Consider the following 13,629-nt stretch of genomic DNA (forward strand, 5'->3'; position numbering starts at 1 on the left):
TGGGGACGTCCCGTTGGCCCTATAACCTCCCCGGGCTGGGGGATTTTTGGGAAATTTGGGGAGAAGGATTTGGGGAGATTTGGGGGGAATTTGTGTGGATTTGGGGATTTGGAATTTGGGGGATCAGTTTGGGATAAATTTGGGTCTAATGGGATCGATTTGGGATCAATTTGGGATCAGTTTGGGATCAGTTTGGGATCAATTTGGGATCAGTTTGGGATCAATTTGGGATCAATTTGGGATCGATTTGGGATCAATTTGGGATCAGTTTGGGATCAGTTTGGGATCAGTTTGGGATCAGTTTGGGATCAGTTTGGGATCAATTTGGGATCAATTTGGGATCAACGGGATCGATTTGGGATCAATGGGATCAGTTTGGGATCAGTTTGGGATCAATTTGGGATCAATGGGATCAGTTTGGGATCGATTTGGGATCAATTTGGGATCAGGATCATCCCAAGGCATTTGGGATCCCCAAATTTGGGGTTTCCACCCCAAAATCCCCAATCCCTCCATCCCATGGAAACCCCAATCTAATCCCACAGCAATTCCCCATTTTTGCCCCAAAAATCCTCATTTTTTTTTCCCCCCAAAAATCCCTTGTTCTTCACGGATTTTTTATGGAAAAATATTCCAAAAAATATCCCAAAAATCCCGGATGGTTTTTCCAAATCCCTAAACCTTTGGAAGGTGGGAATTCCCAAAAAAAAAACCCGGATTTGGGTAATTCCCAACAAACCTGAGCCTCATCCCGCTTTTTCCTGCTCCAAATCCCGGGAAAAAAACCCCAAATTTTTTTGGGAATTCCCGAATTTCCACACCTCAGCTTCCCTGGGTTTACCTCCTGACTTCCCTCTGCTATTCCAGGTGATTTTCCCGCTGGAATTCGGGAGGTTTTTAATGGAGTCGTAACCATGGCAACCAACTTTGCTCCGGGATTTTCGCCTGGAATAACCAGGAAAAAGGGAAAGTGAGAGGAATTCGGGATTTGGGATTTTTGGGGATCACGGGGAGGAGATTTGGATTTTTTCCGGCTGGAAAATGGGAATTTTGGGGGGAAAAAAATTGCATTTTTATTAAATAAATCTCATATTTGCTATTAATAAATCCCATTTCTTCATTAAATAAATCCTGTATTTCCTATTAATAAATCCTGTATTTCCTATTAATAAATCCCATATTTCCTATTAATAAATCCCATTTTTCTCATTAAACAAATCCCATATTCCCTATTAAAAAATCCCACATTTCCTACTAAATAAATCCCATTTTTCTCATTAAATAAATCCTGTATTTCCTATTAATAAATCCCATTTTTCTCATTAAATAAATCCTGTATTTCCTATTAAATAAATCCCATATTTCCTATTAAAAAATCCCACATTTCCTATTAATAAATCCCATTTTTCTCATTAAATAAATCCCACATTCCCTATTAAACAAATCCCAGAAAACCCAACCAAAAAACCAGGATAAAAAAAAAAATAATTAAAAATTCCCAATTTAACTCCAATTCAAACCTTTTTTTTTTTCCCCTCCCCACTTTAAGCTCCAAACCCACCAAAAAAAACCTCCAAAATTTTCCTTTTTTTCGGTGATTCCCAGAGAAATTAGGGGAGAAAGAAGGAGAAAGAATTCCCAGGAATTCCACTGGAGAGGATTTATTTCTGCAGGAAGAGCAGGGGCTTTACAGCTTCGTGGTTTCTGCACGGATCCAAGCTGGGATTTGGGGGATTTTGGGGGATTTTGGGGATTTTGGGGGATTTTTGTTTCTCCAACGGAAGCGACGCGAACCGGAAAACGACGAGGGGAAGGAAAAACCTCGGGAGAACAACCCCAAATTTAAGGTTTTTTACCCCAAATTGGGAATCCACAACCCCGGAATGGCGGGAAAAAGAATTTCCCAAATTCCCGATTTCCCAAATTCCCAGGAATTTGCCCCAAAAATGAATGGAGTTTGGAAGGCTGGAAGGCCAAGGAGGGAAATTCCCGGGAGAATTCGGACGGAGGGAGCTGCCTGGGTTGATGTTAATGAATGAATTAAGGGCTAATTAATGAATTAAAGGCTAATGAATGAATGGCCTGAGTGGGGCAGTTCTGCCCGGATGGAGGGAATTTTGGGGAGAAAAGAGCAGGAATGAGTTAAATAAACGTGCAGGGAGGGGCTGTGTCACCTCGGGGTGGCATTGGTGACATTGGTGACATTGTCAGTGTCATTGTCATTGCCCTCGGTGGCGTTGTCATCGTTGTCATTGTTGTCATCGTTGTCACTGTCGTTGTTCTATCATCATCATCATCATCACTGTGTCATCATCATCATCACCATTGTCATTGTCACCACAGTCACCGTTGTCATCATCGTTGTCACTGTCATTGTCATTGTCACCTGTTGGCCACCATTGGCACTGGGCAGCTGTTGTCGCTGTCATTGTCACCGTTGTCACTGTCACCATCTCCAATGTCATCATCTTCATCATCATCATTGCTGTCAATGTCATCGTTGTCACTGTCACTGTCACCATCTCCAATGTCATCATCTTCATCATCATCATTGCTGTCAATGTCATCGTTGTCACTGTCACTGTCACCATCTTCACCGATGTCATCATCTTCATCAATGTCATCATCATCATCATCACTGTCATCGTCATTATTGTCACTGTCGCCATCTTCATCACTAGCCAATGTCATTGTCACCATCATTATCACTGTCATGGTCATCATGGTCATCACTGTCATCATTGTCACAGTCACTGCCATCATCTTCATCACTGGCCGATGTCATTGTCACCATCATCATCATCATCATCATCATCATCATTATCATCACTGTCATGTCATCTTTGTCATTGTCATCATATTCATCACAGGTCAATGTTACTGTCACCATCATCATCATCGCTGTCATGTCATCGCTGTCATTGTCATCATCTTCATCACTGGCCGATGTCATTGTCACAGTCATTGTTATCACTGTCATCATCGTCATCGTTGTCACTGTCCTCACTGTCATCGTTGTCACCATTGTCATTGGTCATTGTCCTCACTGTCCTCACTGTCATCATTGTCACCATAGTCACCATTGTCATTGGTCATTGTCCTCACTGTCCTCACTATCATCACTGTCACCATAGTCACCATTGTCATTGGTCATTATCCTCACTGTCCTCACTGTCACCACTGTCATTGGTCACTGTCCTCACTGTCATCAGTGTCATTGTCATTGGTCATTGTGGTCATTGTCCTCACTGTCCTCACTGTCACCATAGTCACCATTGTCATTGGTCACTGTCCTCACTGTCCTCACTGTCACCACTGTCATTGGTCACTGTCCTCACTGTCCTCACTGTCACCACTGTCATTGGTCACTGTCCTCACTGTCATCATTGTCACCATTGTCATTGGTCATTGTCCTGTCATCATTGTCACCATTGTCATCGCTGTCCTCACTGTCATCATTGCCACCATTGTCACCATTGTCATCATTGTCATTGGTCACTGTCCTCACTGTCCTCACTGTCAGTCAATGACATCATCACTGGTCGATGTCACTGTCAGTCATCACCACCATTGTCACAGTCCTTGTCCCCACTGCCCATTGTCATCACTGTCACCGTCACTGTCACCACTGCCATGGCCGCCATGGCTCAGGCTGTCACTGTCCCCAAGGCCATCACCACTGCCACCACGGCAGGGAATTCTGGGAATTTGGGGACAGCCAGCCGACATTCCCCAAAACCTTCGGAATTCCCCTGGATTGTCCCACCCAGGGAACACCAGCGCCACCCATTTGGGGTTTTCCTGCCCGTTTTGGGGCAATTCCCGCCCATTTTGGGGCAATTCCCACCCATTTTGGAGTCATTCCCACCTGTTTTGGGGTTTTCCTGCCCCTTTTGGGGTTTTTCCACCCCTTTTGGAGCAATTCCTGCCCATTTTGGGGCAATTCCCGCCCATTTTGGGGCCATTCCGGGGCCATTCCTGCCCGTTTTGGGGTTTTCCTGCCCGTTTTGGGGTTTTCCCGTGTGGAATGCCGGAGGTTCAGTGGGATCAGGAGGAAGGTCTGGAGTTTGTGGTGTGGAGTGCGGGGCAGGCTGGAGTCCCGCGGCTGATGGTTCCCGAGGGTTTCTCTCCCGGAATTCCCGGAATTCCCAAGATTTCTCTCCCGGATTTCCCGAGTGTTTCTCTCCCGGAATTCCCAGGATTTCTCTCCCAGATTTCCCAGTATTCCCGAGGGTTTCTCTCCCGGAATTCCCAGGACTTGTTTCCTGGATTTCCTGGAATTCCCGAGGGTTTCTCCCCAGAATTCCCGGGATTTCTCCCCTGGAATTCCCGGATATCCTGAGGGTTTCTCTCCTGGATTTCCCGGAATTCCCGAGGGTTTCTCTCCCGGAATTCCTGAGGGTTTCTCTCCCGGATTTCCCGGGATTCCTGGATTTCCTGGAATTCCTGGATTTCCCGGGATTCCCGCCCCTGGGCCCCAAGGCACTTCACTCGGTGCGCAGGATGATGTGGATCCCCGAGTCGGTGAACACCGGGCCGCTCATCTCGCCGGCGCGCAGCGCGAACGACGCGTCCTCGAAGGGCTTCTGCATCTGCCCTGGGGAGCACAACCCAAAAACTGTCAGAACCCCAGAGCAGAACCCAAAATCCCACAGCAGAACCCCAAATCCCGTCAGAACCCCGGAGCACAACCCCAAAAACTGTCAGAATCCCGGAGCACAACCCCAAATCCTGTCAGAATCCCAGAGTACAGCCCGAACTCCTCTCAGAATCCCAGAGCAGAATCCCAAAATCTCATCAGAATCCCGGAGGAGAACCCCAAATCCCCTCAGAATCCCAGAGCAGAATCCCAAATCCCATCAGAATCACAGAGCAGAATCCCATATCCCCTCAGAATCCCAGAGCAGAACCCCAAAAACTGTCAGAACCCCAGAGCAGAACCCAAAATCTCATCAGAATCCCAGAGCAGAATCCCAAATTCTGTCAGAATCCCAAAGTTTGGGGTGTTTGACACCTGATTCCCGGGAAAAAACATGGAGTTTGGGGTGTTTTCCCCAGAATTCCCATCAAAATCCCAGCATTTCCCCATGATTCCCACAAAAAACAAGAATTTTGGGGCATTTCCCTGCAATTCCCATGAAAAAACATGGATTTTTGGGGAATTTCCCTGCAATTCCCACAAGAAAACAAGGATTTTGGGGAATTTCCCTGCAATTCCCACGAGAAAACAAGGATTTTGGGGAATTTCCAAACTCCTGTTTCCTCCTCCAGGATTTCTTTCAGTCGAATTTCCATCATTTCATTTTTAATAATTTAAGATTTTTAATTTAGAAGAACCAAAGCTCCCAGTGCTAAGAAAACGACCAAAAAATGACTAAAACTGTGATTTTTAGCCCAAAAAAAAAGCAGGAATGAGGGGGTGGAAGGAGGGAGGCACTGCCATCTAGTGGGAACAAAATTTCATGGAATTTCTTGGGATTTTGGCGCAGAGAATTAAAAAAATATCAATTTTCCAGTCGCTCTGCAAGGAGTTGAGTTTAAAAATACCCAAAATACCACATAAAACACCCCAAAATCCAGAAAATGTCCTTTTTTTATCCCATTTTTTATCGGAGGAAACAACTGGAATTCTGGGTTTTAATCCAAAAAGGGATTAAATAGCAAAAATTGTGATTTTTAACCCCAAAAAGGGATGAAATCACCAAAAAGAAGTGGTTTGGTAAGGGGAAAATTTTGGGATTTTCCTCTCAGAGTTCCTGGGATTTTGGGGTTTGACTTCCAAGAAAAAATTGGATTATTTCTAGAATAATATTAGAAATAAATGATAAATCATAAAATAGACCTTATTATAAATAATATAAAATAAACTATAATCAAGCCTAAACCACAAAAAACTAATAAATAAATCTAAGAATCATATAAAATCAATAAAATAATTTATTCCTCCCTGGCAAGAGCTTTTTTTTTTTCCCCTTTTCCCAAGAAATTCCAAGGTTTTGAGGAGATTTGGGGCAATTTTGGGACATTTCAGTTGCCAACAGGACAGAATTTGGGATTTCCCTTCCCTGTGGGGAATGACTGTGAAAAAAGGTGGAAAATCCACCAAAAAAAGTGTTTAATTCCCAAATTTTTCCTCCCAAACTCAGCAATCTTATTTTTAAGGAAAAATCCAGCAGTTTTGGTGTCATTCCAAACCCAATCCATCAAAAACCATGGAAAAAATCTTTCCCAACATCGTTTTTTGGAGGAATTTATTCCAATTTTTTACACTTTAATGTTGGGAAGTTTCTGGGGAAATAAAACCCCAAGCTGGGTGGTTTTGGGGATAAATCTCTGGATTTGATGATTTTTTGGGATAAATCCCTGGAATCAGTGATTTTTTTGGGATAAATGCCTGGAATTGATGGGTTTTTTTGGGATAAATTCCTCAATTTGATGATTTTTGGGGATCAATCCCTGGAATAAGCAGACTTTTTGGGATAAATCCCTAGAATCAGTGATTTTTTGGGATAACTCCCTGGATTTTTTGGGATAACTCCCTGGATTTGGTGATTTTTTGGGATCAGTCCCTGGAATCAGTGATTTTTTGGGATCACTCCCTAGATTTGGTGATTTTTTGGGATCAACCCCTGGATTTTTCGGGATCACTCCCTAGATTTGGTGATTTTTCAGGATCAATCTCTGGATTTGATGATTTTTTGGGATAAACCCCTGGATTTGATGATTTTTTGGGATCAACCCCTGGATTTGATGATTTTTTGGGCTCAACCCCTGGATTTTTTGGGATAAATCCCTGGATTTGATGATTTTTTGGGATCAATCCCTGGATTTGGTGATTTTTCGGGATCACTCTCTAGATTTGGTGATTTTTTGGGATCACTCCCTGGATTTGATGATTTTTTGGGATCACTCCCTGGATTTGGTGATTTTTTGGGATCAACCCCTGGATTTTTGAGATCAAGCCCTGGATTTTTCAGGATCAATCCCTAGATTTGGTGATATTTCAGTATCAATCCCTGGATTTGATGATTTTTTGGGATAACTCCCTGGATTTTTTGGGATCAATGCCTGGATTTGGTGATTTTTTGGGATCAATGCCTGGATTTGGTGATTTTTTGGGATCAACTCCTGGGTTTTTTGGGACAATCCCTGGATTCAGTGATTTTTTGGGACAATCCCTCACCTCTCCCGAAAGCTCCCAGGTCTCCTCCCGCCTTGGCCGAGCTGCAGTCGCTGAACTGAGAAGCCAAAGACTCAAAATCTTCCTCTCCCGATTTGATCTTCTGGATGTAACCTGGAAAATCAGAGAAAAAAAACCAGGATTAGGGAAAAAAAACATCCCAGGAATTCTCTGGATGCTGCAAATCCCTCGGGAAAGGAGAGAGAGACCCCAAAACACCCCAAAAACATCCCAAAAAACCACAATTTTCAGGGGTTTCCCAAAATTCCAGCATCCCCAGGGATTTTTTTCCAGAAAAACCACCATTTCCAGGGGTTTTTTCCTCAAAAATCACCATTTCAGGGATTTATTTTCCCTCAAAATGGGGGAAATTGGGGATAAGAACCTTCAAGGGAGGGAATTTTGGGATGAATCCCAGCGGATTGGGGGAAAAGAAGATTTCAGGGATGAATTTGGGGTTTAATTCCAGGAGGTTATGGAATTTTGGGGTTTTATCCTGGGAAATGGTGGAATTTTGGGGCTCAATCCTGGGAAATTGGGGAATTTTGGGGTTTTATCCTGGGAAATGATGGAATTTTGGGGCTCAATCCTGGGAAATTGGGGAATTTTGGGGTTTTACCCTGGGGAATTGGGGAATTTTGGGGTTTTATCCTGGGAAATTGGGGAATTTGGGGGTTTTATCCTGAGAAATGGTGGAATTTTTGGGTTTTATCCTGAGAAATTGGGGAATTTTGGGGCTGAATCCTGGGGAATTGGGGAATTTTGGGGTTTTATGCTGGGAAATTTTGGGGCTGAATCCTGGGAAATTGGGGAATTTGGGGGTTTTATCCTGGGGGATTCTGCCCAGGAAGCTGCCAGGGATGGAACTTTGGGCTGTTTTTCCAAGGAATTGGGGCACAAAAAGGAGGACAAGAAGGGAAAAGAAGGAATTTGGGTGAAAATCCCGGGAATGGAGGTGGGGGGAGAGCAGAGGGCAAAGGAATATCCTGGGAGAAGGAGGAGCTTGGAGTTAATTTGGGATTTTTCCGAGCGTTTGAAGCTCTGTGGGATTAATTGGAAGTGAAAAGCGAAGAGCAGCAGCTCAGGAATGACCTAGATTGGATTAGGGAGGGGAAAAAACTGGGAATTCCAGCCTGAAAAAATCCTGGAAAAATCCCCAGATCCTCGGGAATTCCAGGAGAATTTAATTTATGGAGAGATGAAAGAGGAAAAGAGGGGAAAAGGGGATTTTAGAGGGAATTTAGGGGGGAAATGGGGATAATTTGGGATAATTTGGGATAATTTGGGATAATTATTTTGGGTCTGGAGAAGCTCCCAGTGGGAATGGAGAGGATTTGGGAAGCTGGAATTCCAATTTGGGATCAAATCCCAAATTTCTTTAAGTGTCAATGAAAAGCTTAATACAGACAGAATTATAAATATGTCAAAATTATATCAAAAGGATATTAAATTATATTAAAATGATACCAAAAATACAAAACCACATCCCTGAATCCCAACTATCCCAAATCCCTGAATTCCCTCTCCTGGGAATCACTTCCATATATAAATATAAATTACTCTGTATCTATTTATATATAAACACAGACATTAAAAATTGATAAAAAATAGATTTATAAAGTACATTTACAGGAATGAACCACATCCCTCAATCCCAGCTGATCCCAAATCCCATGGGAATTCCCATTCCCAGAATTCCCACTTGCCATGGATGAGCTCCACAGACCACACCCAGTGCATTTATATCAATTCACTATAAATTATAGAATTCAACAACAATTAAATTATCCAGAAATGTGTTGTATAAAACCCCATAAACCCCACATCCCAGCGATCCCAAATCCTCCAGAATTCCCGGGTTTCATCCCCAAATTCCTGGATTTCATTCCCAGAATTTCTGCCATCCCCACTTGCCGCTGATGAGCTCCACACAGGATTATTGATGAATAATTATAGACATTAATAACCACAGATTATATAAAAATATATATCTAAAGAATGTAACAAACCCCACATCCCAATGATCCCAAACCCCCTGGAATTCCCAAATTTCATTCCCAAATTCCTGGATTTCATTCCAGAATTCCTGGGATCCCCACTTGCCATACATGAGCTCCGACCAGCATTATGAACACATCTCCACATATATTAATGAACGGAAATTACACATAAACACACTGATATCAAATCCCACAAATCCCTCACCCCATTGATCCCAAATCCCTTGGAACTCCCAGATCCCATTCCCAAGTTCCAAAATTCCCAGAATTCCCAAATTCCCGGATTTATTCCCAAACTCCCACCATTGATGAGCTCCAGCGCCTCCTCCTTGGATTGAGTGATCCTGTCCTGCTGCCAGCTCTGCCCAAACCCCACACCCCATTGATCCCAAACCCCCAGATCCCATTCCCAAATTCCCAAAATTCCCGGATTTCTTCCCGAATTCGCACCATTGATGAGCTCCAGCACCTCCTCCTTGGTGCGGGTGATCCTGTCCTGCCGCCAGCTCTGCCCAAACCCCTCATCCCATCCATCCCAAACCCCCAGATCCCATTCCCAAATTCCCAAACCCCCAGATCCCATTCCCAGAATTCCCAAACTCCCCAAATTCCCAGATTTATTCCCAAACTCCCACCGTTGATGAGCTCCAGTGCCTCCCCCTTGGTGCGGGTGATCCTGTCCTGCCGCCAGCTCTGCCCAAACCCCACATCCCATTGATCCCATTGATCCCAAACCCCCAGATCCCATTCCCAGAATTCCCAAACTCCCAGAATTCCCCAAATTCCCGGATTTAACCCCAAATTCGCACCGTTGATGAGCTCCAGTGACTCCTCCTTGGTGCGGGTGATCCTGTCCTGCCGCCAGCTCTGCCCAAACCCCTCATCCCATTGATCCCATTGATCCCAAACCCCCAGATCCCATTCCCAGAATTCCCAAACTTCCCGGATTTAACCCCAAATTCGCACCGTTGATGAGCTCCAGTGCCTCCTCCTTGGTGTGGGTGATCCTGTCCTGCTGCCAGCTCTGCCCAAATCCCACACCCCATTGATCCCATTGATCCCAAACCCCCAGATCCCATTCCCAGAATTCCCAAACTCCCCGAATTCCCAGATTTAACCCCGAATCCGCACCGTTGATGAGCTCCAGTGCCTCCTCCTTGGTGCGGGTGATCCTGTCCTGCCGCCAGCTGGAGGGACGCCGCGACTGGTTGTGCTTCACCAGCAGGTGTGAGCAGCGCACTCGGCCCGGCTCCGAGCGCGACACGCCGCTGGGCCGCTCCCACTGGCTGGCGTTCGTCAGGTGGTTGAAGTAGTACACCCTGCCTGCGGGGTATTGATCAGTATCGGTTATTGATTGGTTATTGGTTATTGATTGGTAACGTAAAACACGTTATAGTGATCCCAGAAACCACCTCAGTGACCCCCCTGGCTGGCATTCGTCAGGTGGTTGAAGTAGTGCACCCTGCCTGGGGGGTTATTGATCGGTATTGGTTATTGATCCGTTATCGGTTATTGATTGGGAACATAAAACCAGGTTATCGACACTGAAACCCCAGTTTATCCACCCCAAATGGCCACTGATGGACCTCCCTGGCTGGCGTTTGTCAGGTGGTTGAAGTAGTACACCCTGCCTGGGAGGTTATTGATCAGTATTGGTTATTGATCACTGATCGGTTATTGATTGGGAACATAGAACAGGTTACAGTGATCCCAGAAACCACCTCAGAGATCCCACTGGCTGGCGTTCGCCAGGTGGTTGAAGTAGTGCACCCTGCCTGGGGAGGTATTGATCAGTATCGGTTATTGATCACTGATCAGTTACTGATTGGTATCAAAAATACAGGTTATAGACCCCCCGAAGCAGCTCATCGACCCCTCTGGCTGGCGTTTGCCAGGTGGTTGAAGTACTACACCCTCCCTGGGGGGTTATTGATCGGTATTGGTTATTGATCGGTTATTGGTTATTGATCGGCACCAAAACAACAGTTTATAAAGCCCAAAAATCCATTGATAGGCCCCACTGGCTCGTGTCGATCAGGTGGTTGAAGGAATACACCCACCCTGAGGGTTATTGATCGGTATCAGTTATTGATCACCAATCGATTAACCCCAAAACCCATCTTATTGACCCCAAACCCACCTTTCTGACCACAAAACCACGTCCTGACCCCAAAGCCACGGATTTTTGCCCCAAAATAGGGTTCTTGACTCCAAACCCCGGCTTTCTGGAGCAAAATGGTGCTTTGTGGCTCCCAAAAATCAGCTTCTGTCCCCCAAAACCTCCTCATCCTCAGCCCCTCACGGAGGTGATTTCCCCCCAGATTCCCCTCACTGAGGTGATTTTCCCCCAAATTCCCTTCACTGAAGTGATTTCCCCCCAAATTCTCCTCACTGAGGTGATTTCCCCCCAAATTCCCCTAATTGAGGTGATTTCCCCCCCAAATTCCCCTCATGAGGGTGATTTCCCCCAGATTCCCTCACTGAGGTGATTTTCCCAAATTCCCTCACTGAGGTGATTTTCCCCCAAATTCCCTTCACTGAGGTGATTTCCCCCAAATTCCCTAATTGAGGTGATTTCCCCACCAAATTCCCTCACTGAGGTGGTTTCCCTCCAAATTCCCTTCACTGAAGTGATTTCCACCCCAAATACCCCTCAATTGGGTGATTTTTCCCCCCAATTCCCTTAATGAGGGTGATTTCCCTCCAAATTCCCCTCATGAGGATGATTTCCCCCCAAATTCTCTTCAGTTGGGTGATTTTGACCCAAATTCCCCTCACGGAGGTGATTTCCCTCCCGAATTCTCTTCATGAGGGTGATTTGCCCCCAAATTCCCCTAATTGAGGTGATTTCCCCTCCAAATTTCCCTCCCTGAGGTGATTTCCCCCCAAATTCCCCTCACGGAGGTGGTTTTGCCCCCAAATTCCCCTCACGGAGGTGATTTCCCCCCAAATTCCCCTAATGGAGGTGATTTCCCTCCAAATTCCCCTCATGAGGGTGATTTCCCTCCAAATTCCCCTCATGAGGGTGATTTCCCTCCAAATTCCCCTCATGAGGGTGATTTCCCCCCAAATTTCCTTCATGAGGGTGATTTCCCCCCATATTCCCTTCACGAGGGTGATTTCCCCCCAAATTCCCCTAATTGAAGTGATTTCACCCCAAATTTCCCTTCCTGAGGTGATTTTCCCCCCAAATTCCCCTCACGAAGGTTATTTCACCCCAAATTCCCCTAATTGAGGTGATTTTCCCCCAAAATTCCCTTCATGAGGGTGATTTCCCCCCAAATTCCCCTCACGAAGGAGATTTCCCCCAAAATTCCCCTAATTGAAGTGATTTCAAATTTCCTTCCTGAGGTGATTTTCCCCAAATTCCCTCACGAGGTTTTTCACCCAAATTCCCTAATTGGGGTGATTTTCCCCAAATTCCCTCAATTGGGTGATTTCCCCCCAAATTTCCCTCACGAAGGCGTCCCCCCCCTCAGTTAGGATGTCCCTCCCTTCCTGAGGCGATGTCCCCCTCAAGACCCCCTCAGCTGGGTGATTTCGCCCCAAATTCCCCTCACGGAAGCTACGACCACCCCCAAATTCCCCCCAGTTGGATGTCTCTCCCTCCCTGAGGCGATGTCCCCCTCAAGACCCCCTCACTGAGGGGACAGCCCCTCAGGACTCCCCTCAATCGGCTGCCCGCCCCTCCCTGAAGCGAAGACCCCCCAAAATCCCCCTCACGGCGGCTCTGCCCCCCATGCGGGTGACCCCCATCCCCAAATTCCCCTCACGCAGGTGCTCCCCGCCCGCCCCCTCACGCCCCCTCAGCCCCGCCAGGCCCAGCCGCGCCCCCTCCCCATCTCCCCCGCTCCCGCCGCCCCCTCCCCGCGCCCGCCGGGTGCCCCCCGGCCGCCCCTCGCCCTCAGGCCCTCACCGGAGCTGCGGCTCATGCGCTTCTCCCAGCCCGCGGGCAGCTTCTCCTCCTCCGCCATCTTCCCTTCCCTGAGCCCGGCCCGCTCGGCCCGCCCCCGCCGGCGCGCGGGGAGGGCGGGGCTAGGCGACCCTCCCGCGCTCCCATTGGTCGGCAGAGAACCCGCGCCGTCCTCCGCGCGCTGCCATTGGTGGAGCCGCCCGTCAATCAAGCGCGCGGTGAAGCCCGAAGGGGCGCCGCGGCCGCGTGAGGCGGAGCGGCGGGACGGTGGCCGCGCGGGGACAACATTAGCGCGAACTCAAAGCTCCGGTAAACATCCCCAGCGGAGCCGCGGAACCACCGGAGACTCCACAACCAGCTTTATTGCCAATAAATCCAAAGCTCCAGGAGGCGCACGGCCGGTTTGGAGCCTCAGCGCGGCGCCGGTTCGCTCACAGCGCAGGTGGGAGGGCGAGAACCGGGAATGGCGGAGATAACGGGAGGTACCGGCGGACACCGGGAGCGCCGCCGTGGGTCTCATCCGCAGCAGGAATGAA

The 13,629-nt window shown here is 47.0% G+C and overlaps 2 protein-coding genes across 6 annotated transcripts; both read right to left on the bottom strand.

The window, feature by feature from the left end:
- Nucleotides 1-669: 669 nt before the first annotated feature.
- PIN1 (peptidylprolyl cis/trans isomerase, NIMA-interacting 1) lies at nucleotides 670-13,196 on the bottom strand. 2 transcript variants are annotated; one of them, XM_085045794.1, is made up of 5 exons: nucleotides 13,097-13,196; nucleotides 10,312-10,503; nucleotides 7,184-7,294; nucleotides 4,492-4,597; nucleotides 670-945 (listed from the first exon to the last, which is right to left on the bottom strand). In XM_085045794.1, the coding sequence occupies exons 1-5, from the start codon at nucleotides 13,152-13,154 to the stop codon at nucleotides 747-749; spliced, it is 666 nt and encodes a 221-aa protein (XP_084901920.1). In that variant the 5' UTR covers nucleotides 13,155-13,196; the 3' UTR covers nucleotides 670-746. The 2 variants fall into 2 exon arrangements, with proteins under 2 accessions (XP_084901920.1, XP_084901921.1); XM_085045795.1 differs by lacking the exon at nucleotides 670-945 and having other exon boundaries at nucleotides 4,281-4,597.
- LOC146422716 (uncharacterized) lies at nucleotides 1,646-3,467 on the bottom strand. Of its 4 annotated transcripts, none has more exons than XM_085045800.1 (3): nucleotides 3,274-3,467; nucleotides 2,589-3,180; nucleotides 1,646-2,537 (listed from the first exon to the last, which is right to left on the bottom strand). In XM_085045800.1, exons 2-3 carry the CDS (start codon nucleotides 2,767-2,769, stop codon nucleotides 2,383-2,385), a joined length of 336 nt encoding a protein of 111 aa, XP_084901926.1. In that variant the 5' UTR covers nucleotides 2,770-3,180; nucleotides 3,274-3,467; the 3' UTR covers nucleotides 1,646-2,382. The 4 variants fall into 4 exon arrangements, with proteins under 4 accessions (XP_084901926.1, XP_084901925.1, XP_084901923.1 ...); XM_085045799.1 differs by having other exon boundaries at nucleotides 1,646-2,468; nucleotides 2,520-3,180; XM_085045797.1 differs by having other exon boundaries at nucleotides 1,646-3,122; nucleotides 3,274-3,465.
- Nucleotides 13,197-13,629: the final 433 nt, after the last annotated feature.

The sequence above is a fragment of the Lichenostomus cassidix genome, unplaced genomic scaffold (genome assembly GCF_008360975.1).
Source record: "Lichenostomus cassidix isolate B80296 unplaced genomic scaffold, HeHo_3.0 HiC_scaffold_39, whole genome shotgun sequence".
Classification (NCBI taxonomy): domain Eukaryota; kingdom Metazoa; phylum Chordata; class Aves; order Passeriformes; family Meliphagidae; genus Lichenostomus; species Lichenostomus cassidix.